Genomic DNA, 23645 nt, shown 5'->3' with positions numbered 1-23645 from the left:
GTAGTGAAAACCTACAGGACGGTAGCTCTCCAGGAACAGGACTGTAGTGAAAACCTACAGGACGGTAGCTCTCCAGGAACAGGACTGTAGTGAAAACCTACAGGACGGTAGCGCTCCAGGACAGAGTTGGAGAGCCCTGGTCTATGTGTACACTCACTTTTAAAAAGGACTCTACACATTGGTTGGCTCCTTGACAAAATGTATCTATTTCATCTCAATAAAACAACGTAATATAGCTCAAAAACACAACTTCAGAAAAAGTTAAACCTCAATAAAAAAGACATTTCATATAAACAATTAAATGAATGTAAAACAGGTTTCCATACAAGCACACAACAGTAATGAACACTGTCCTCCCATTGGGTTGGCTTCATTAGGTGTGTGATAGGGTGTGTGTTTGTGTGCATATGCATGAGTGTGTGCTTGCATGTCCTTCCCTCATCATCTCCAATAACTCTACAGTACAAACTTTTGATATAAAATAAGAAAAAAAAAAAAAAAAGCCAGAGAAGAAACTAGGAAAACTACATCTCCCAGTCTGCCCCCATGATGAAACTGAAAATGTTGGTTGCTGGGGGATATAGTCTTTTTGGGTCCAAACTCAAATAAGGTCCATGAGAATCTCGTCCTCCATGACGGAAGACACCTGGGGCATCCCGGGGGGCTGGGCTCCAGGGCCCCTCTGACCAGCAGCCATCATCATCTGACCTGAGAGGGAGAGAGAGAGGAGAGAGTTAACCTGGGACAGCAACGTGCATTGATGACATTATCATAAACAGTGCTAATAAACTACAGACTAACTACTGTTGAGTTACAGGTAGAGTCAGCGACGCACGAAGTAAACAGCATTATCGAGCAGCCTTGAGCAAAAACCAAGAATGTGAAGTGCGAGTCTAAACTGCTCAGCTATTAGGTTGCAGCAAAGGGCACCATGCACATACTCTATGAGACAGCATCACTCTAATCTGTGACATCCTCAATTCATCCTGCTGCTGGTGTCAACACCATATAGCCCAGTCTCAGTCTGATAACCATAGGCACAGATGGGAGAGATATGTTCAATCAGCCTCCCTTTTGAATTTAGCAGTTTACACACAAAAGGTCAAATCATTAGGAAACAATTGTTTCCTAATGACAGATAGCATTCTAAAGCCAATCCTTGCACTGATGTCTAGCTCCAAACTGTCTTCACAGTGTGTGATGTGAGTGAAAGGGTCCACGGCTGTAGCTAACCTGCCAGGGGCTGTCTCCACTGGGCCTGCATTTGGGGGCCCGCTCCTGGAGTAGGGTGGACCAGCTGCCCTCCCAGCCCCTGGTGAGGCATCATGCCCTGCATGTGACCAACACCACCCTGCTGAGAGACAGGAACACAACACCTAGGTTACCATCAATCATTCAGTAGGTAGGACCTTCATTCTTATATCCTTTATCATTAACCAATAGAGACAAGTATTACATATTTAGAAGCCTTTCTAGAGTGTGCAGTGGTGATCTAGCCCTGGCTACAAGACGATGCACTATAACAAATGTATTTCATGAATGACGGTCAAGGCTGGTAGAGTTAACTGTTGTGTTCTTACTGGCTGCTGTTGGCTGAGGAGGAGACTGCGCAGCTGCGGATTGGCTCCTGGGTTTGGTAGGCGGAGCATGGCACCCTGGGGTGGGGCCTGTCCACCCTGAGCGACCTGGTTGGTCGGAGCACCGGTGACAGGCGGCTGCTGATTAGGTGCGCCGGATGCTCTCATCGTCATCTGCATGAGAAGCAGAGTCGAAGAGGTTTAGAAGAAGGTTGGAGAGATAAGAGGACTAAGTAGAGAGACTTTAAATACAGTGCCTTCAAACAGTATTCACACCCCTTCCCTTTCCATATTTTGTTGTGTTACAGCCTGAATTTAGATTTAGTGTCACTGATCTACACACAAAATTGAATGTTGTTTGTATAACATTTTAGAAAAAAAATAAATAATCTAAACTGAAAAGTCTTGAGTCAATAAGTATTCAACCCCTTTGTTATGGCAAGCCTAAATAAGTTCAGGAGTAAAACTTGGCTTAACAAATCACATAATAAGTTGCATGGACTCAATGTGTGCAATAATAGTGTTTAACATGATTTATGAATTACTAGACCATCTCTGTACCCCACACATACAGTACAACCATCTGTAAGGTCCCTCAATCGAGGAGTGAATTTCAAGCAGATTCAACCACTATAGAATAGCTATCTTCAAAGTAATGACTCGGGATGTCGGGTTTGAAATGAAAGCTTCTTTTAGTAATAATATTGGTTCATGTTACATTTATCAACTTTAGATTCTACAAACAATAAAAGTAAGTCGCTAGCGAAAAGTCAGGATAATCACTTGACATAACTGGCGCGATCTCTCTCTACCCCTTGTCGTAAGGCATTCTGGAACTTGCAGTCAAAAGCGTAATCCAATACAACAAAATATGTATGTAGTTCTCTCAATCTCCAACACACAAATTCTAATATAATTACATATGTAAATAACTAATTAAAATATCTTTAGATACAGCTCAATGAATTAACTTAAACATTAACTCTGTAAACCATTAAAGTTACAACACCCCCCCCCCATGAACAACTGTGTTCATCTAAATCTCTAGGCAGTATATCAATTGAATAGGTCTCCTCAACAAAGTCCCTGGAGCAGTACGAACTGAACATGACCTAACTAGGCCATCTCGGCCTGGAAACAGTTCCTCAATCTTTCCTAGTTTCCGGGTTTGTCTGGGTGTGCCATCTTCTCCAATGAGTACAACGTCACCCGCTTTCAGTGGGGTGGGCTGTGGTGTGTCACAGCGGTGTGCTGACTTTAGATCCAGCAAGTAGTCTCTTCGCCAACTGTTCCAGAAGCTGGTCACAAGTCTCTGCCTGTACTTCCATCTGCGTGTCATTTCCTCCTTGTTTAGCGTTGGGTGTTGAGTGTCAGCTGGAAATGGCTTTGGAGGCAAAGAGGTTATTCTTTTACCCACCAGGAAAGTGTGCTGGGGTCAGGGGTTGTGGTTCATCCACTTCAATGTGCACAAAGGTCAGAGGCCTAGAATTTAGGATGGCTTCAACCTCTGTCAGGACTGTGCACATCTCTCAAAAGTTAAGTGAAGCTCTCCCAAGAACCTTTCGCAGGCATGTTTTCACTGACCTGACGAGTCTTTCCCAGAATCCGCCCCACCAGGCTGCTCGCTCGTCGATGAACCTCCAGGTGATGCCCCTTTCTGAGAAGAACGCCAAGAGTTGGGGCTCTTTGATTGCCTTCCACAGCTCTTTCAAGTCCTGATCAGCTCTCTTGAACGTTTTTTTGCATTGTCTGAGTAGATTACCTTACATAATCCTCTCCTTGAGATGAATCTTTTTAGAGCCAACAGGAATGTCTCTGTTGACTGATCTGAGACCAGTTCCAAATGCACTGCTCTGGTTACAGCACAAGTGAACAGTGCAATGTATGACTTCTTCACAGAACCATTTTCTTTCACGTAGAGTGGTCCTGCAAAATCCACACCTGTGACTTCGATTGGTGGGGATTCAGTTATTCTGTCTTTTGGTAAAGGCACAGTGACCTGCTGTCTGGCCCTTGCCTTGAATCTCTTGCACACTATACATCTTGCCACTGTGCTCTTGACTAGCTGCCTAGCACGCAAGATCCAGTATCGCTCTCTGATTTGTACTAGAGTGTCTCTTGCTCCAGAATTCATGGTGGTACTGTATCAGCATTTCTGAGTATCTGTACTTGTTGGGCAGAACCCATGGGTGCTGCTCTCTGAATGTGAAGTTGGACTGTTGCAGTCTTCCTCCTACACTGAGTAGTTCGTGTTCGTCCAAGAACGGTTTCAGTTCTCTGATTTTACAGTCATCGTTTAGGCTTTTTCCTGCCTTCAGTAGTTTGATCTCCTGTCCAAAACTCTGTTGTGTTACCTTGATCCAGTACTTTTCTGCATCGAACAGTTCGTCAGCAGTCAGTTCACCTTGCATCTTTATGTTTGTACGAGCATTGGCTATGAATCTCTTTATCCAGGCGGTGACTCTGAACACTTTTCAGTTTGCTGTACCTTTCGAGCTCCAACACAGGTTCAGTGATGTCTGTGCTGTTTGCTGCGAAGTTGTACAGTAACCTGGCAACTGGACTTGAGTTCTGTATTTACCTCTTCTGGAACCTTGTTATCATCAGTCTCCTCGGCCTGATTGGGTGATGTCAGAATTCTGGGTCCATTCCACCATAGCTCGCTCTGTGTCAAGTTTCGAACAGTTTGTCCTCTTGTAGGGAGGTCGGCTGAGTTAGTTTTCCCTTCAATACGTGACCATGACTCTGGATTGGTCAAGGACTGGATCTCGGTCACTCTGTTCGCGACAAACTGTTTCCATTTCTGAGCTGAGCTGCAAACCCAATGCAGCACGATCATCGAGTCTGTCCACATCTTGATTCGTTTTTCTTCCATTTTCAGTGTGGTCATCAGGTTGTTTGCTAGTCTCGCTCCAATCACAGTTCCCATGAGCTCCAGGTGTGGCAGCGTCATTTTCTTGAGTGGGGCTACGCTGGACTTGGATGCGACTAGACTTGTTTTTTCCCTGTCTTGTGATTCACCTTGCAAGTAAGCTACTGCACTGTAAGCCCTTTCACTTGCATCACAGAACACGTGTAGTTTCAGGGTGTGGCTGTTCTGTGGCCGCATGTCTGTCTGTTCTGTACCACCTTGGCATGGTGAGCTGGTGTAACTGGGGTAGTTCTGAACACCACTGTTGCCATTCTCATGTCAGATCAGGTGGTAATTCTTCGTCCCAGCTGAGTCCCCTCTCCCACATTTCCTGGAACTTGCACTTGATCCTGATGGTGAAGGGGGTCAGGAAACCAAGAGGGTCGAAGATACGTGCAGACGACTGCAGAACACTTCTCTTTGTGTTTTCCCTTTGCTTTAGAATGCTTAGTAGCGGCCTGAGGTCAAACACAAAGTCATCTGTTTCCGGTCTCCATACTAAACCTAAAACCTTCAGCACTCCTTGTGTTTCTAGCATCAACGGGTGGTCAGTTGTCGTACTCTCCTCCAATTTTGTTTTCAATTCAGGAGAGTTGGTCATCCACTTGCAGAGGTCCATGCCTGCAATCGACAGCATTCGCTTTGCAGTTGTTGTCACAAGGTAAGCCTCTTCAACATTGCGTGAACTTGCAATGAAGTCATCTACATAGAGTGACTCTCTCGGTATCTCTACAACTTCTGGTTGTTCTGTTTCATATTGTTTCAGGTGCTTCCTGATTGTAGCTGCCAGCAAGAATGGACTTGGGGAAGCTCCAAATACCACTCTTTTCATCCTCAGCACCTCTTCAATTTCTCCCCTTGGTGGGCCTGTGAGCCATAGAAATCTCACGGCGTCTCTGTCTCGCTCTGCTAGGGATATCTGCAGGAAAGCCTTCTTGATGTCTGCCATGAATGCGATCTCATGTAGTCTGAACTTTATCAGAACGCTGAGCAGATCCGGATTCAGGTTCGGTCCTGTGAGTAGACAGTCATTGAGGGATGGACAGCCATCTTCATGGTACGAGGCATCAAACACCACTCTCAGTTTTGTCGTCACCTTATCTTCTCGGAGTACTGCATGGTGAGTTAACCTCTCTAGGGTAGGGGGCAGTATTTAGACGGCCGGATGAAAAACGTACCCAAATTAAAACGGCCTACTACTCGGGCCCAGGAACTAGAATATGCATATTATTAGTAGATTTGGATAGAAAACACTCAGAAGTTTCTAAAACTGTTTGAATGATGTCTGTGAGTATAACAGAACTCATATGGCAGGCAAAACCCTGAGAAAAATCTAACCGGGAAGTGAGAATTCTGCTGCTTGTAGTCCTTTCAAGTCCTTGCCTTTCTAACAGAGTGAGTTAGTGTTCATTTTGCACTTCCTAAGGCTTCCACTAGATGTCAACAGTCTTTAGAGAGTTATTTGAGTCGTCTATGATGAACAGAGACAGAATGAGAAGGCTGAGAAGTTGGTGAAGAATGCGACGCGTGTTCATGCGAGAGGTAGCTCCACGTTCCAAAATGTTTTTCAAGACACTGGTTTCGTCCGGTTGGAATATTACTGAATCTTCACGTTCTAAAGGCCCTAAAGATTTATGCTTTACAACGTTTGACATGTTTGAACAAACGTAAATAGATTTATTTTTTTTACTTTTCTTCGTGACATTTTCCTCGCGCGTCCTACATTTGGAGTAGCTGAACGCGCGAACAACAAGGAGCTATTTGGACATAAATTATGGAGTTTATCGAACAAAACATTTATTGTGGACCTGGGATTCCTGGAAGTGCCTTCTGATGAAGATTACTAAAGGTAAGCGAATATTTCTAGTTTTATTTATGCTTTTAGATTACTCAAAAATGGCGGCTATCTGTATTGCTTGATGTCTTTTTCTGAGCGCAGTACTCAGATTATTGCAAAGTGTGCTTTCCACGTAAAGTTATTTTGAAATCGGACAACGTGGTTGGATTCAGGAGATGTTTATCTATAATTCTTTGAATAACAATTTAATATTTTATCAAGGTTTATGAATAGTATTTTTGTAAATCGGTGTGCTGATCCACCGGCAGTTTGAGTCAAAATATTTTCTGAACGTCACAAGCCATTGTAAAATGCTGTTTTTGGATATAAATATGAACTTGATCGAACAAAAAAATGCATGTATTGTGTAACATGATGTTCTAGGAGTGTCATCTGATGAAGATCATCAAAGGTTAGTGCTGCATTTAGCTGTGTTTTGGGTATTTGTGATGCATGCTAGTTGCTTGGAAATGGCTGTATGTTTTTTTGCGTCTATGTACTCTCCTAACATAATCTAATGTTTGGCTTTCGCTGTAAAGCCTTTTTGAAATCGGACAACGTGGTTCGATTCAGGAGAAGTGTATCTATAAAATGGTGTAAAATAGTCCTATGTTTGAGAACTTTGAATTATGACATTTTGTGGTTTTAAATTTGGCGCTCTGATTTGTCACTGGCTGTTGAATAGTGTGGGACGATTTCGTCCCACATCCCCTAGAGAGGGTAAGTAGTATTTTACATTGTCTGCGCTTGATGCGTTGTCCTTGGGCACGTCCTCTGCCATATCCTGTTGTAAGTAGTTCTCTACGACTTCATTGTATCTGCTGTACAACGTCACATCCTTCTTCAGTCTTTTCTTCAGACCTTCAAACCGTTTCTTGGCGATTCTATAGTCGTCTTGGAGTTCTGGCATTTCTCGTTTCTATGGCAACTCCACGTGGTATCGCCCATCTTTGAAGGTGGTTGTTTCCTCGAACTTCTGTAGAGCCTCGTTTTCCTCTGGGTTCTGTGTTTTCTCGCTTATAATACCCAGAGACTCAAGCTCCCAGAATGCATGCAGTTGTTTGGAGACTAGTGTGTCTTCAAGTGGGATGAACATGCAGGTTGCCTCGGCAACACTTGACATGGACACGGGTCCCAGCACCAACCACCCAAAGGTGCTCTCTAAAGCAACCAGCGTCTCCGTCAGTCGCTCCACTCTGCCTGATACTATCTGCCAGTAGTAGTCTGCTCCCATCAGGACAGAGAGTTCAGGATCATTGTCATCTCCTGGAAAGTCTGCGAGCTGCAGTCCCTTTCTATTGAGCTCATGTTGAATCTGTTCACCAGGAACCTTCATCACAGCTGTGCACACTTGTGGGATTTCAATTGCCTCTCTCTCTATTCTCTGCTGTTTGTCCCAGACATTCTCCAAGATGACTTTCACTGTGTTGCGTTGGGGCGTTGCTGGAGCAGAGGGGCCAAACGTGTGAAGAGTGAGTGCCTCTTGTCTGATTACTGGTAGCTTCAAGCCCTTCACAAGGTTTTCATGTATGAAGCTTCTCTGACTGCCTCCATCTAGGAAGCAACGAGCTATCTTCCTGTCCGATGGGCCTTCTACCCATGCCTTTGCCGTTTGTAGCAACACAGTGTTCTGTCCATCTGGTTTCATCTTCACCGGATGGGGAATAACTGAGGAAACAACAGCATCTGCAATAACAGTAGGGACTGCATACAGCCAGCCAGAAGGAACAAAACTGTCTATTCTGTGACAGTGCAGACCACAAATCAGAACACTGCCCTGACCACAATATTGCTACACACAAAGAGAAACTAAAGAAAATGTGAAGATGCTTTTTATGTTTAGGACAGAAACACATTACAGAATTTTGCTATGTGTTTCTGTCCTAAACATAAAAAGCATCTTCACATTTTCTTTAGTTTCTCTTTGTGTGTAGCAATATTGTGGTCAGGGCAGTGTTCTGATTTGTGGTCTACACTGTCACAGAATAGACCGTTTTGTTCCTTCTGGCTGGCTGTATGCAGTGCCACAGCAGATGGCATGTTGGGTCTTTTTGTTTTCATTTCATTGGAGGAGCATGACTTGTTCCATGGTTTGCTCTCTTTCTGTTGGTTGCATGATCTTGTCATTTGTAGCGCTCTCTCCCTGCTCTGAACCTCCTTCTGTAGGAAACTGACGATCTCAGCCACTTTCCATTTATCATCTACTCCCCTCTGATGACTATAGTCAAGAGCTATGTCCTCTGGAATCATCTGCAGTAAGATTGGGCATAGTAGGCTTCCATAGGTTTCTGACACTACACCCAGTGATTCCAAGCTCCTAATCTGAATTTCACATTCATCATATAGCTGCCTCAATGCATTTAAGTCAGAGGATTTCTTCACAGGAGTGAGATTCAGCAGCTTTGACATGTGAGCACTAATCACAAGATCTTTTTCCTTCCAAATCTGCTCTTGAGCAGAGCGATTGCGTCATCATAATTACTGTCTGTTAACATCAGTCCTGCTACTGCCTTTGCAGCTGGTCCAGTGAGGGATGTTTTCAAATATGTCAACTTTTCTTTATTACACAGTGAATCATTGTTGTGGATAGCGGTCTCATACTCGCTCCAAAACTCCTGCCACATAATGACATCTCCATAGAATTTTTCAATAATCAACTTTGGGTGCCTTACTGATTGTCTCTGTGATGTTTGAGTTAGCGTCACTCACCCGTGCTGGCAGTGGATTGAGGTCCTGTTTTTTATTTATCACTCGTTGTGCACGGCTCTTCAGCATGATAACGCGCTTTTTGTAATCCTCCGTGCATGCAATCTCCACCTCCAATCCGTCCAATGGCGTTAACTGTTCAATTCCACGATCAAGTTCAAACAAACTGTCCTCCTTAGTTGATAGCAATTCCAACAATGTACTCAAGTGATCGGTATCCGAATTTGACTGGGTTATTTCCACGTCAATCTGATTCAAAATCCGTGTTGTGGCACCTCGAATGGTACCCCGCTTTCGTCTCATTCTTTCTGCTTCATGCCGACGTTCCTCCTCAGCCATTTCAGCCGCTTCATCCCTACAATCTTCGTCGCAGCTCATACTTTTCCCGGGTTTCGGCACCAAAATATAGAATAGCTATCTTCAAAGTAATGACTCGGGATGTCGGGTTTGAAATGAAAGCTTCTTTTAGTAATAATATTGGTTCACGTTACATTTAACAACTTTAGATTCTACAAACAATAAAAGTAAGTTGCTAGCGAAAAGTCAGGATAATCACTTGACATAACTGGTGCGATCTCTCTCTACCCCTTGTCGTAAGGCATTCTGGAACTTGCAGTCAAAAGCGTAATCCAATACTAACCAATACAACAAAATATGTATGTAGTTCTCTCAATCTCCAACACACAAATTCTAATATAATTACATATGTAAATAACTAATTAAAATATCTTTCGATACAGCTCAATGAATTAACTTAAACATTAACTCTGTAAACCATTAAAGTTACAACAACCACAAAGACCAAGGAGGTTGTTCAATGCCTCACAAAGAAGGGCAGCGATTAGTAGATGTGTAAAAAGAAAAGCAGACGCTGAATATCCATTTGAGCATAGTGAAGTTATTAAATCGGCTTTGGAAGGTGTATCAATACACCCAGTTACTACGAAGATACAGGCGTCCTTCCTAACTCAGTTGCCGGAGAGGAAGGAAACTGCTCAGGGATTTCACCATGAGGCCAATGGTGACTTTAAAACAGTTACAAAGTTGAATGGTTGTGATAGGAGAATGGAAACCTGTACAGCAGGGATCATAAACTAGATTCAGCCGCGGAACGATTTTTTCTTCAGCGGACGGTCAGGGGGCCGGAACATAATAACAAATCATTTGTAGACTTCAAATTGACCGCAAGAAGCCAAAACAGATATAATATTTGACTAAAATATAATCATTTCAAACCTTGCTTACATTTGTACACAATCACATATATCTCTCTATTATACATTGGAATACTTTGGAGATTTCAAAAATTAAAAACACTTGGCGCTGATTTGCTGGTGTTTTTTCAGTCTTATGTCCAACAGAATATATTCCAAAACATGCATCCTGTTTGCAACAAGGCACTTAAAATGTGACAATTTTTTTTTACACTTTTTGTCCTGAAAACAAAGCGTTATGCTTGGGGCATATACAACACAACACAACACATGACTGAGTACCAGTCTTCATATTTTAAAGCATGGTGGGGCTGCATCATGTTATGTGTATGCTTGTCATCGGCAAGGACTAGGGAGTTTTTTGGGATAAAAATAAATGGAATACAGCTATAAGCACAGTCAAAATCATAAAGGAAAACCTGGTTGTCTTCTTTCCAACAGATACTGGGAGAGGAATTCATCTTTCAGCAGGACAATAACCTAAAACACAAGGCCAAATCTACACTGGAGTTGCTTACCAAGACGACAATGAATGTTCCTGAGTGGACGAGTTACAGTTTTGACTTAAATTGGCTTGAAAATCTATGGCAAGACTTGAAAATGGCTGTCTAGCAATGATCAACAATCAACGTGACAGAGCTTAAAGAATTTTAAGAAGAATAATGGGCAAATATAGTACAATCCAGAAACTTACCCAGAAAGACTCACAGCTGTAATCGTTGCCAAAGGTGCTTCTTCAAAGTATTAATCAGGGGTGTGAATACTTAGGTTAGAGATATTTCTGTACTTCATTATCAATAAATTTGCTAACATTTTTAAACACATTTTCACTTTGTCATTATGGGGTATTTGTGTGTAGATGGGTGAGAAAAAAAAAGTATTTAATCCATTTTGAATTCAGGCTGTAACACAACATGAAATAAGTCAAAGGGTATGAATACTTTCTGAAGGCACTGTACATATGATTCATTGGAATGGTGTACCGGGTTCACTTTAAAAAGAGACAGGCCGAATGTAACAATGTAACTCACTGAACCCAGAACATGCTGGGCTGGCTATATTGGTAGCAGTGAGCACCCATCGAGACAGTGTGAGAGAGTAGCCAACACATGCAGAGAGGAGAGGAGCTGCTCACCATCCAGGCAGGTGCCAAAACGAGCACAGGGAGAATTTGTCTGGTAAAGTTCAGTGCATTTTTAAAAATGTATTTTGGGTGAGAGTTTTTGTGTATATGTGTGTGAGTCTCACCAGGTTGGCCTGTCTCTGCTGTTCCTCCATCAGAGTGACCTGACTAACAGAGGGCATGCCCACCACCACAGACTGAACAGAGGAGAGAGAGAAGAGGAGGAAGAGGAGGTGCAGAAGGGGAGGAGATGAAAGTCATTGCGGGACATGCAGTCATTGCGGGACAATAGAAACAGGAGATGCAGACAAGAGGAGAGTGTGAGGGGGGAAGGGAGAGGGAGGAAAGGAGGAGTGCACAAGCTGAGACACCACAGGATTAATCACAGTACCTGCTGCTGCACGTTGCCATGGGAGACAGGGATGGGCCCCTGCGGCCGGTTGAGGAAGTTCTGATTGGGTTGAACCTGGCCAGGTGGCCCTGGCATCGGCCCTCCTGAACCTAACTGGAGAAGAGAACCAACAAGGTTACTTTTCTAGTGTAAGGTTTACATGTGTAACCAACATCCCTATAACTGTGACACATACTTATAATGGTATTCCTGCCTATCCTGTCTAATCCTGGCACTGGATGAGACAACACCACCATCTACGACATGTGTCAAACTCAAGGGCACAAGACGGTTCAATCCTGCCTGCAGTTTTTTGAATCTATAACATTTTTTCGGGGGAAAACCAATCTCAATTGACATTGCAATGACTAAAACCAAAGCAAAACTGTAGAAATTATAATCGACCTACATTTATAGTCTCTTCACTCTGTCCAGTTCGCTAACAGTCATCGAAAGCTAGACAGTCAGGGAGCACCTAAAATTCCAAAAGTGATGGAGGAATATTTTCGCACATTTTTACGGCAAGGAAATATTACCCATTTGAAGTGCGGCCCTCCAGACCTCAGTGAAGACAGAATGTGGCCCACGGTGTAAATTAGTTTGACAACCCTGATCTAGGATCTGTAGTCTCTCAGGATAAAAGCTGTCCGTCTCCTCTCCTCTATTTTCTCCTCTCTCTTCCCTGTGGACTTCCTATTTAACTCAGCAGCCTGCCTTTAAAACACCCAGAGCACACATTAAAGGCCCAGTGCAGTCAAAACGTGATTTTACTGTGTTTTACACACTGAGGTTGGAATAATACTATGAAAATTATGATAATGCTCTTTAAGTGTCAGAGCTGTTTTAAAAGACCATCTGAAATATTGTTTTGGTGGGTTGGCGTTTTGGCCTACCTGGTGACATCACCAGGCAGTAAATTAGTTAATAGACCAATAAGAGAGAGTTCCAAACCTCTCTGCCAATAACAGCTAGTTAAGTTTTCCCCCCTCCACTCAGACCATTCCCAGACAGCTTAAGAAAATGATCTTTGCTAAGAAGCTATTTTTGACAATTTTAACTAGGGATGTGCATGTATTCAAATAATAGGCCTATTTTAACATTGAAAAAGCCTTTTCTAAATTTCAAATAATTAATAAAACATTTTCTGTATAGTTTTTAATAAAACAAACTTTACAATGTAGTTTTTATGACATGCTCCCAGAAAAAAGAAAAGAGGTATCCTTCACGTGTGTAGCTTGTTATTTATGTTGGCCAATCAAAGCTGCGTAGAGGCTCAATGTGTAGAAAATGTAGTGAGAGTTTACTAATACATGAGAGATAGAATAAAATGATGTAATTAAAAGTTAGCGAAATGAGAACGGGTAGGCTACAGCGAGTTGTTAGCCTAGCTAACTATAGCCGTCTCTCTCTCCCTCCGCTCCTATCTCACATACACCGTCCCCTCTACAGCTGCAGCAATAGTGCGCCAGCCTCTCTCCTTCAGGCAGCAGTGCTCAGGTTAAAGTTTAAAAACCACATGTATTTAGAATATCCAGATATCTGACAAATATTCATGATACTATTCAAATAGTGAAACTATTTCTAACCCCCATCCATAATTAAATACAATCACAGTAAGGTACTTAATTGTTACCCAGAAATGATTTGATATTGAGAGAAAAACAGCTGCATCGGACCTTTAACATCAAGTCATCTGTATGGTTCAGGGAAAATATTCAATTTGGGTCTTTCACGCTTATAAAATCATATCTAAATCACCAGTAACACTATTGCAGAGCCTCGTCTGGAAAAAAATACCCCAAACAACGATCAAATAATTTACATTTTAATTGTGTTAAGATTGCCATAGCAATTGTCTATTATCAATGCAGCTTTGAATATGTAATGTGACACAAGGCAAAAAAAAATGTCTTCATTATAATTTCATGTCTCTGTCTTCTCTAAATACACACGGTCTAACATGTTTTTCACATAAAATTAGCAGCATGAGTAGACAGGCGGCATCAACTATAATGGGAGCAGAAAGGCTGTGAGGATATAAAGTCATGCAGACCACAGGCAGGTTGGATTTGTAACTGAGGCATTCCGTTTCTCTGTCACAAAAAATCTGCACGCTAAATGTTTACCTGAAGGAAAACACGGTATCCTAACGGTTGTTAGAATTGTGTTGGCTGTAATCGAGATCAAACCAGAAATGACAAGGGGCAGTGCTCTCAAACTGGAAAACCTTTTCCGTGGTTAGCGCGTTGGACTAGTAACCGAAAGGTTGCAAGATCGAATCCGCGAGCTGACAAGGTACAAATCTGTCATTCTGCCCCTGAACAAGGCAGTTAACCCACTGTTCCTAGGCCGTCATTGAAAATAAGAATTTGTTCTTAACTGACTTGCCTAGTTAAAAAGGTAAAAAGATATTTACAAAAATGTACCACCTCATTGGCCCAAGACTGCTCTTGGGAAGCCCTTCCACAGTGCTGGCCTAGTATAGCTCCAGTCAGTAGCGCGTATACTACTCCCCTTTCTCCAGGTTTAATCCCTTCATTCCCTCCTAACTCACAGAGTGGTGCTGCTTGACCTGTCTGTCTGATGCACCAAGCAGTGTTTGTAGCTGTTGATGACCCGTGTCTGTATGACTCACCGAGCGGTGCTGCTGGACCTGTTTGTGGCTGTTGATGACCCGTGTCTGTATGACTCACCGAGCGGTGCTGCTGGACCTGTTTGTGGTTGGTGATGACCCGTGTCTGTTTGACTCACCGAGCGGTGCTGCTGGACCTGTTTGTGGTTGGTGATGACCCGTGTCTGTATGACTCACCGAGCGGTGCTGCTGGACCTGTTTGTGGTTGGTGATGACCCGTGTCTGTATGACTCACCGAGCGGTGCTGCTGGACCTGTTTGTGGTTGGTGATGACCTGTCGGATGCCGTTGACGAAGCCGCTCTGGTCGTTGGGGATGAGGCCCATGAAAATCCTCTTCTTGGAGGAGTAGAGCAGCATGAGCACCCGCACCTCACAGGGGGCGCTGTGGGGGAAGTGGACGCACCCCGCCTGCAGCCAGAGGGGGGACATAGGTCAGCACTGTCTGTCAGTCTGTCACAGCCCTCGTCATAGTTCAAGTGATACAAAACCAGTCAACCTGACCTGAATTCAATCGGACCTGGGTAATCTCACAGGCTGCATGCAGTTTTTCTATGACGCCTTGAAAATCTCTGTTGCGTTTACTAAATAATGAGCAACATGGTGCCCCCTCTAGTGTTCTCAGAGTGTAACTGCAGCCTATTTATATCTGCCTAGTCCATCTAGTGCACAATGGAGGGAACTGCTGATGTCTATTGTTGGAGACTCCACTGTATTGAATATTGAGATGGAAAAGGATAGGAACAGATGGCAGCAAAAATAGAGCATGTGAAGCAGAAGAGCTGGACTTACAAATCCAGTGGCCATGATACGATAAAGACCTTTTAGTGACTCCACATCTTTGTTGGTGAAGAGAAACTGAACCATTCTAGAGTTTCTGAAGAGGGGACCGAGTGTTGTCTGGGGAGGGAGAAAGACTTTACTTAGATGTCTGTATTCTCAATGTCATCGAGTAATGTCTGAGAACACACACGCAGAGAGGGTTCTCTCACCAGTAACTGTTGTGGGATCAACTGCATTATGAGCTTCTGTGGCCACTGGTCGGCATTTCTGTCATGAACAACAGGGAACAAACCAATCAGAACTCTCCATACATATAGCAATACACACAATGACCAATCAGTGCAGCTGACACTGGCATGATAACAAAGATAGTTGCAGTGAAACACTCACAGGTTCTCTCCTTGGTTGACTTGCACCTGGCAGGGCAGGGAGCGAGTGAGTTTGGTATTGGAATCCATAGACGAGGCTTTGGGCTTCTGAAGTGATGGATGGAGAGAGGGTGGGGGAGGTAGGGAGGGAGGAGAGGAATGGAGGGATGTTTGGAGAAACGGAAGGAGAGGTTTGGAAGTTAGCATACAGAGTGACCAGGGGGCTTCAGTCCTACACCCAGGGGCACCATTTGAATAAAAACCTCCATGTTAGAAATTACCCAACATGCAAAATAGTGCTGCCAGCGTTCATCTTCAGGGGATCAATAGTTAATCAATCCCAGATTGGTCAGCTCTGCTGCAGTCCCTGTTGACCATTACTACTGCATTGTGTTGGGATTAAAGACCAGATGTATGGGCTCTTTATATGTGTACTGTACAGCATTTGGGAGGACTCTCGTGGATTAGGGGAGACTAAGATATGGAGCCAGCAATATCCTGACCTGAACATTACAAGGAACATATACAAATCTAACCTGAATGCTCCATCTATTGATACGTGACTTCAGATGCACTTTAGTGACCTGTGGCAATACTATGTCTATTGTCTGTGTGTTTGGTGATTTTGTGGTCTAACTGTGTGTTGGTTACAGTGTGAGGGCTTGTTGCACATTGTTGTGTGATAGTTTCATGGTCAACAGGTATCACATTTTTTTGTCATTTAGCAGACGCTCTTATCCAGAGCAACTTACAGTAGTGAATGCATACATTTCATTTCATGCATTTTTTGTACTGGCCCCCCGTGGGAATCGAACCCACAACCCTGGCGTTGCACACACCATGCTGGCGTTGCAAACACCATGCTCTACCAACTGAGCCACAGAAGAAGTAGTCCAAATCAGTCAATACTTAGTGATTATTGATCAAGCCAGGTTTTCAAAAGGCTTGGAAACACAAAGATCTCCAGAGTTGATTAGTATTTTAGATCATTAAAATGCATGTTCCCCTACAACAGGTTCAACCATGTCAAGTAACTCCATCACTTTGACCTGAGGTGAAATCCATCACAAAGGTATAGTATGATTATTCACCTCACAATCAATGACTGTTGATTCAATCAGTTCCAAGCATAGCTTTGTTGCAGACCTTATAACATTTCCTTACAAGGTCAGAGGATGACAAACACACAAATAGAAGACGTATAGACCTCTTCAGCAGCATGTTTACACCAAGTTCTAGTTTCCCTCACCTCTTGCCACTCCAGTACCCCACTCCATGCTACAATCTTATTGGCAACGCCTTGCTGCTGACCCCCAATCGGATTTGCCTGGGCTGCAGACACACCAGGCTATCAGAAGAAAATTAGAGAAAGAGAGAGCGTTAGATGAGAGAAAGACAACTTGACTGGAGGCAGAGAAGTTGAATATTGATGTGGAGTATTGTGGGAAGATGATGCAACATATGGACAGGCCTCACCATGCCAGGCTGTGAGGATGGGGGCGTCTGCTGATTGGCTATGGGCTGCTGCTGCTGAGGGGGCACCGGCTGCTGCTGATTGGGCTGTGGTTGTCCTGGTGGCTGGACTTGTTGCTGCTGCGGGGGAGGGGCTTGTTGCTGAGGCAACATGGGTGTGGAAACTGTGGTGACTGTGGATAGGCTGGGCTGACTGGAGGGAGCCAACTTCACTCCTGCTACAGATGGGAGAGTTGACTGACCGCTGAATGGGGGACCAGGATTGACCATGCCTGGGACTGGATGGGGGATGCCAAAAAAAGACAAGGTAACATACATAATAGACCCCTCATATTCAAATCTGGACCTCGAAGCCAGTTCCGTATTGTCCCCCCCCCCATTCTAACCATCTAATCAGGGACTGATTTCGACCCGGTGCATTTAATTATCAGGTAGAACAGAAAACCTGCAAGCTCTGGACCTCGTAGGGTAAGAGGTGAACACCCCTGTAATAGACTAACAATCAACCTGGGCTGATGATCAACCATACTGGTGACAGAGGATAGAAGAATGCAGGCTATTGGTACTCACAGCGACTCTTCTGGTTGTTGGCTGCCTCTACAGCCATCTGTGCAGCTGCCTGAGCCGCGTTAAGGGAAGGTGGGGGCTGACAGGGCAGCAAGAGAGGGAGAGAGAATACTGTGTCAGCTAAGAGCCTGTCAATCCAATGTTGATGGGCTGGTAAAAGCTGCCAAGTTAAAACATATCTTCAGTACCTGATATGGATGGGCCGTGCTTATTGGTGGAGGAGCCTGCGAGGCGGGACCAAGAGGAGGCTGACTGACAGGCAGGGGTTGAGGGGGTAGAATTGGTTTGAGAGGGCCCGATCCTCCCCCTGATGACACTGGAGAAAGAAACCTTTTAGAATTTGATGGGCCAATACTGACTTCAATCAATCTGTTCTCTGTCAAGTATTTTGAGTGCTGCTCCTCACCAGGAAGTGAGATACCCCTAACCAGGATCATGTGGAAGGGGTCTTGGCTGTAGTCTGGGTGGGGGTCGACTGGTCCCCCGACTGGTGACGCCCTATCGAACAGCGCCCGTAACGCTGGCAGTTTCCGTGGCGACACCACAGAAAAATGAATCCCTCTCTGCGGAAGAGGCACAAGGTTATTATGGGGTATCAGCAGCCATTAATAAGTACACAAGTCACATCATTCCCCAAAATGACAGAGCGTGTAGTCTATACAGGCTCTGTTAGAGGTGCTATGTTACTTACGTCTCTGATGATCTTGACCAGATTGTCTGCAGTGCAGCCCGTATAGCTGACACTCTCCACGGCAGGAAGCAGGTATGGTGGAGAGTTACACAGCAGCACACAGACTTTGTGTGTCTGGCCTCTGATTAATAGAGACAAGAGACATATGCTAGTGTGTGTGTGTGTGTGTGTGTGTGTGTGTATGTGTGTGTCTACTAAACTCAGCAAAAAAAGAAATGTCCCTTTTTCAGGACCCTGTCTTTCAAAGATAATTCGTAAAAATCTAAATAACTTCACAGATCTTCATTGTAAAGGGTTTAAACACCGTTTTCCATGCTTGTTCAATGACCCATAAATAATTAATGAACATGCACCTGTGGAACGGTCGTTAAGACACTAACAGCTTACAGACGGTAGGAAATTAAGGTCACAGTTCTGAAAACTTAGTAAAGAGGCCTTTCTACTGACCGAAAAACACCAAAAGAAAGATTCTCAGTGTCCCTGCTCATCTGCGTGAACGTGCCTTAGGCATGCTGCAAGGAGGCATGAGGACTGCAGATGTGGCCAGGGCAATAAATTGCAATGTCCGTACTGTGAGATGCCTAAGACAGCGCTACAGGGAGACAGGACGGACAGCTGATTGTCCTCGCAGTGGCAGACCACGTGTAACAACACCTGCACAGGACCGGTACATCCAAACATCACACCTGCAGGACAGGTACAGGATGGCAACAACAACTGCCCGAGTTACACCAGGAACGCACAATCCCTCCATCAGTGCTCAGACTGTCCGCAATAGGCTGAGAGAGAATGGACTGAGGGTTTGTAGGCCTGTTGTAAGGCAGGTTCTCACCGGCAACAACGTCGCCTATGGGCACAAACCCACCGTTGCTGGACCAGACAGGACTGGCAAAAAGTGCTCTTCACTGACGAGTCGCTGTCTTGTCTCACCAGGGGTGGTGGTTGGATTTGCGTTTATCGTCGAAGGAATGAGCGTTACACCGAGGCCTGTACTCTGGAGCGGGATCGATTTGGAGGTGGAGGGTCCGTCATGGCCTGGGGCGGTGTGTCACAGCATCATCGGACTGAGCTTGTTGTCATCGCAGGCAAAGCTGTGCGTTACAGGGAAGACATCCTCCTCCCTCATGTGGTACCCTTCCTGCAGGCTCATCCTGACATGACCCTCCAGCATGACAATGCCACCAGCCATACTGCTCATTCTACGCGTGATTTCCTGCAAGGCAGGAATGTCAGTGTTCTGCCATGGCCAGCGAAGAGCCCGGATCTCAATCCCATTGAGCACGTCTGGGACCTGTTGGATCAGAGGGTGAGGGCTAGAGCCATTCCCCCCAGAAATATCATGGAACTGCAGGTGCCTTGGTGGAAGAGTGGGGTAACATCTCACAGCAAGAACTGGCACATTTGGTGCAGTCCATGAGGAGATGCACTGCAGTACTTAATGCAGCTGGTGGCCACACCAGATACTGACTGTTACTTTTGATTTTGCCCCCCCCCCCTTTGTTCAGGGACACATTATTCCATTTCTGTTAGTCAGATGTCTGTGGAACTTGTTCAGTTTATGTCTGTGGTTGAAACTTGTCATGTTCATACAAATATTTACACATGTTAAGTTCGCTGAAAATAAACGCAGTTGACAGGGAGAGGACGTTTCTTTTTTTGCTGAGTTTAGTAATAAAAAAATAACTCACATTTGCTCCCTCATCTTTTTGAAGTCATCAAAGAGCTGCAAGGCCACAGACAGACCCTCTGCGATGAGACTACAGCTCTCTGCTCCTCCTCCCATGAACCTGACAGAGACAAAGTTACACATTGATCAAGGAAGATTAACCTGTTATGGCTAGGGGGCAGTATTTTCACGGCTGGATAAAAAACGTACCCGATTTAATCTGGTTACTACTCCTGCCCAGTAACTAGAATATGCATATAATTATTGGCTTTGGATAGAAAACACTCCAAAGTTTCTAAAACTGTTTGAATGGTATCTGTGAGTATAACAGAACTCAAATGGCAGGTCAAAACCTGAGAGATTCCTTTACAGGAGGTGGCCTGTCTGACCATTTCTTGAACTTCTTTGCTATCTCTATCTTTTACAAAGGATCTCTGCTCTAACGTGACACTTCCTACGTCTTCCATGGGCGCTCAGAGCCCATTAAAAACCTGAATGTCGTCATCCCAGCCCCAGGCTGAAACACATTATCGCCTTTCTCAAGTGGCCGATCAAGGGACTGTGGGCTTAGGCGCGTGCCCTGGCCGCCCCCGTCTTTGTGATTTTTCCTCTGTTTGCCGAAAAGGAGATTCCCGGTCTGAATATTATCGCTTTTTTACGAGATAAATTGCATAAAAATTGATTTTAAACAGCGGTTGACATGCTTCCGAAGTACGGTAATGGAATATTTAGAAATTTTTTGTCACGAATTGCGCCATGCGCCCGACCCTGATTTACCATTTCGGATAGTGTCTGGGACGCACGAACAAAACGCCGCTATTCGGATATAACGATGGATTATTTGGGACCAAACCAACATTTGTTATTGAAGTAGCAGTCCTGGGAGTGCATTCTGACGAAGACAACAAAAGGTAATCAAACTTTTATAATAGTAAATCTGATTTTGGTGAAGGCTAAACTTGCCGGGTGTCTAAATAGCTAGCCCGTGATGGCTGGGCTATGTACTTAGAATATTGCAAAATGTGCTTTCACCAAAAAGCTATTTTAAAATCGGACATATCGAGTGCATAGAGGAGTTCTGTATCTATAATTCTTAAAATAATTGTTATGCTTTTTGTGAACGTTTATCGTGAGTAATTTAGTAAATTGTTAGTAAATTCCCCGGAAGTTTGCGGGGGGTATGCTAGTTCTGAACGTCACATGCTAATGTAAAAAGCTGTTTTTTGATATAAATATGAACTTGATTGAACAAAACATGCATGTATTGTATAACATAATGTCCTAGGTGTGTCATCTGATGAAGATCATCAAAGGTTAGTGCTGCATTTAGCTGTCTTCTGGGTTTTTTGTGACATTATATGCTAGCTTGAAAAATGGGTGTCTGATTATTTCTGGCTGGGTACTCTGCTGACATAATCTAATGTTTTGCTTTCGCTGTAAAGCCTTTTTGAAATCGGACAGTGTGGTTAGATAAAGGAGAGTCTTGTCTTTAAAATGCTGTGAAATAGTCATATGTTTGAAAAATTGAAGTTTTTGTATTTTTGAGGAATTTGTAATTCGCGCCACGCCTATCATTGGATATTGGAGCAGGTGTTCCGCTAGCGGAACGTCTAGATATAAGAGGTTAATACTAACAAATCTTAACATGTCCTTCTAAATGGCATGACAAAAACAAATCTTACTGGATGCTGTCAATCCACGAGACAAACTCAAAGGCTGAGCTGGTTGGTGCGTGACACTGGACGTAGGATTCAGGAGCACAGTCCACTGTGTTGAACACAACAAGACCATACTGTGTGCCTCCATACTGAGAGGAGAGAAGAGGAGAAGAGAATTGGCATTGTTGTTCTCATACCTTCTTAAATAAAGAGTAAATAAATAGTAATAACCGTAAGGAGAAAACAAAGTTAAATTAAGACTCACATCTCCTCCAAAGTCTGTCTCTGCTGGAGGACCTCCATTGAAGTACCTGTGATGATGGGACGGACCAAGTCAGGACTCCACAGAGCGATATTGTACATACCCAATGAAGCAAAAAGTACATTTGAAGTCCACTTACTCGATTGCAGGTAGTATGTAATGTTTTCTGAGGGATTCAAAATAGGGGCCGAGGTTTGCAGTTCCTTCGATGACGAACACCACGTCTGCCACTTGATTGGCGCCAGGTTTAATGGGCAGGTCCATGATCTAGATGGAGAAAAAAGTTGACTAGTTGAATCAGTTGCTGGGCCATAACAAAAGTTGCTCTCCCTGTGATTACTGGTTGTGACAGGTATGCATAACATACTGTGATATGTTACCTAGGTTTACGTTATGATAGCTAACTATTTAACAATACATCGCATGAACACTCGATCTTGATAAAACGAAATGCATGGATTAGCAGATGGAAAGTTGTCCATCAGTCCAGAATCAGTTGTCCATATTGAAAAATAACCAAATCAGGCATAGTGCGTTAGGCAGAAGATAGTCGTAAAATGCATAATTGGCTACACTCCTTTGGTCGTTTTTAGCTGGACAACTATAAATAAACGTATACTGATGGACCACGGCTACTGATTATGCTCAGTCAAAGCATCCTAAAGTCACACGTGTGTGTGTGTGTGTCATGACGTCTAGCAACGGAAACCGTTTAAGAACCAAACGGGAGCAAAAAAATAATAATAGCGGGGAGGGTCCTACCTGAATTTGCCTAATAGAAACTATTTTTCGTGGCAAAACGTTTTCCGTTTGGAGTAAACGGTAGAATCGGCGTAATGAACACACCCCCAGTCAGCCAACGTTAGCTTAGCTCCCGCTAACTTTTGTACTTCAATGACCAGCAACTGACATTCACTATAAAGTTATCCAGCTAAAGGTAATGTGGTTAACATTTCAAACATTTTAATAGACGAATATAAAAGCTTTAGTAAGCGAAGTAGAACTTCCCTTAATCGTGGGCATGTACACATTATAGCATTAGCAAGGTGGCAACAAGCCAATGCTAGCCAAAGGATCTCCATCAGCAAATCATTAATTGCGTTCAGCTAGCTAGATGGCTACTCACCTGGCGGTATTTAGCCGTCAGCCAAATAATTGTGTTTTAGAAAGAGGCCAAATACTTAAATTGTACAGTTACTAAAATGAAACCATTGTCATTTTGACACACAAAGTAGGCCGTGCCGAAAACAAACCACTAGTCAAACGTTCTGTTATCGACATCTCAGGCCTGGTTGGGCTTGAAAATTGACCTTAAGGGATGCTCAATCAACAACCGGAGCAACTGATCAAGAACTGATTGACCTCTCTATGGTTGCCATTAGGAACCTAAGCTGTAAGTGACAGTCCTGACAGTCAGTGACAGTCCTATCATTTATACCAAATTGATGACATTTACAGTGAAATTATAGAGACATATAATATATATGAGATATTATTTATTTGCCATATATGCCATACCGCCTTGTTACACCAGAGGTCAGCACAGTCTGCCAGTCATAGAAAATGACTAGGCCTTGAATGCAGCGAGCTGCATGATTTGAGAGACAACAGGCAAGGAAGTGATACATCAGTGATTATAGCCCCCCTTGTCCATGTATCCAGTACATCAAGCATAAACCTATGCGTCCTGTATGTTTACATAGGTTGTTAAATGGGCCTACAGGTTCTGCCTAACCCCCTTGCCAACATAACCTTTTTATAACCAAGACATGTCTCGATCACCTCCTA

General features: G+C 43.8%; 1 protein-coding gene across 4 annotated transcripts; it reads right to left on the bottom strand.

Moving 5' to 3' along the window:
- Positions 1-182: 182 nt before the first annotated feature.
- Positions 183-23164, bottom strand: LOC106601541 (mediator of RNA polymerase II transcription subunit 25). Of its 4 annotated transcripts, none has more exons than XM_045720214.1 (20): positions 22984-23164; positions 21997-22124; positions 21861-21906; positions 21620-21744; positions 19960-20058; positions 18272-18392; positions 17987-18143; positions 17769-17896; positions 17584-17659; positions 17017-17291; positions 16790-16888; positions 15563-15648; positions 15382-15439; positions 15182-15289; positions 14627-14800; positions 11760-11873; positions 11494-11565; positions 1581-1751; positions 1234-1354; positions 183-708 (listed from the first exon to the last, which is right to left on the bottom strand). In XM_045720214.1, exons 2-20 carry the CDS (start codon positions 22119-22121, stop codon positions 602-604), a joined length of 2262 nt encoding a protein of 753 aa, XP_045576170.1. In that variant the 5' UTR covers positions 22122-22124; positions 22984-23164; the 3' UTR covers positions 183-601. The 4 variants fall into 4 exon arrangements, with proteins under 4 accessions (XP_045576170.1, XP_045576171.1, XP_045576172.1 ...); XM_045720215.1 differs by having other exon boundaries at positions 15563-15645; XM_045720216.1 differs by having other exon boundaries at positions 17584-17632.
- Positions 23165-23645: the final 481 nt, after the last annotated feature.

This window comes from Salmo salar, chromosome ssa06 (assembly GCF_905237065.1).
Source record: "Salmo salar chromosome ssa06, Ssal_v3.1, whole genome shotgun sequence".
NCBI classification, from domain to species: domain Eukaryota; kingdom Metazoa; phylum Chordata; class Actinopteri; order Salmoniformes; family Salmonidae; genus Salmo; species Salmo salar.
The sequence above is the reverse complement of the archived record's forward strand: the minus strand, read 5'-3'. Positions and strand labels throughout refer to the sequence as shown.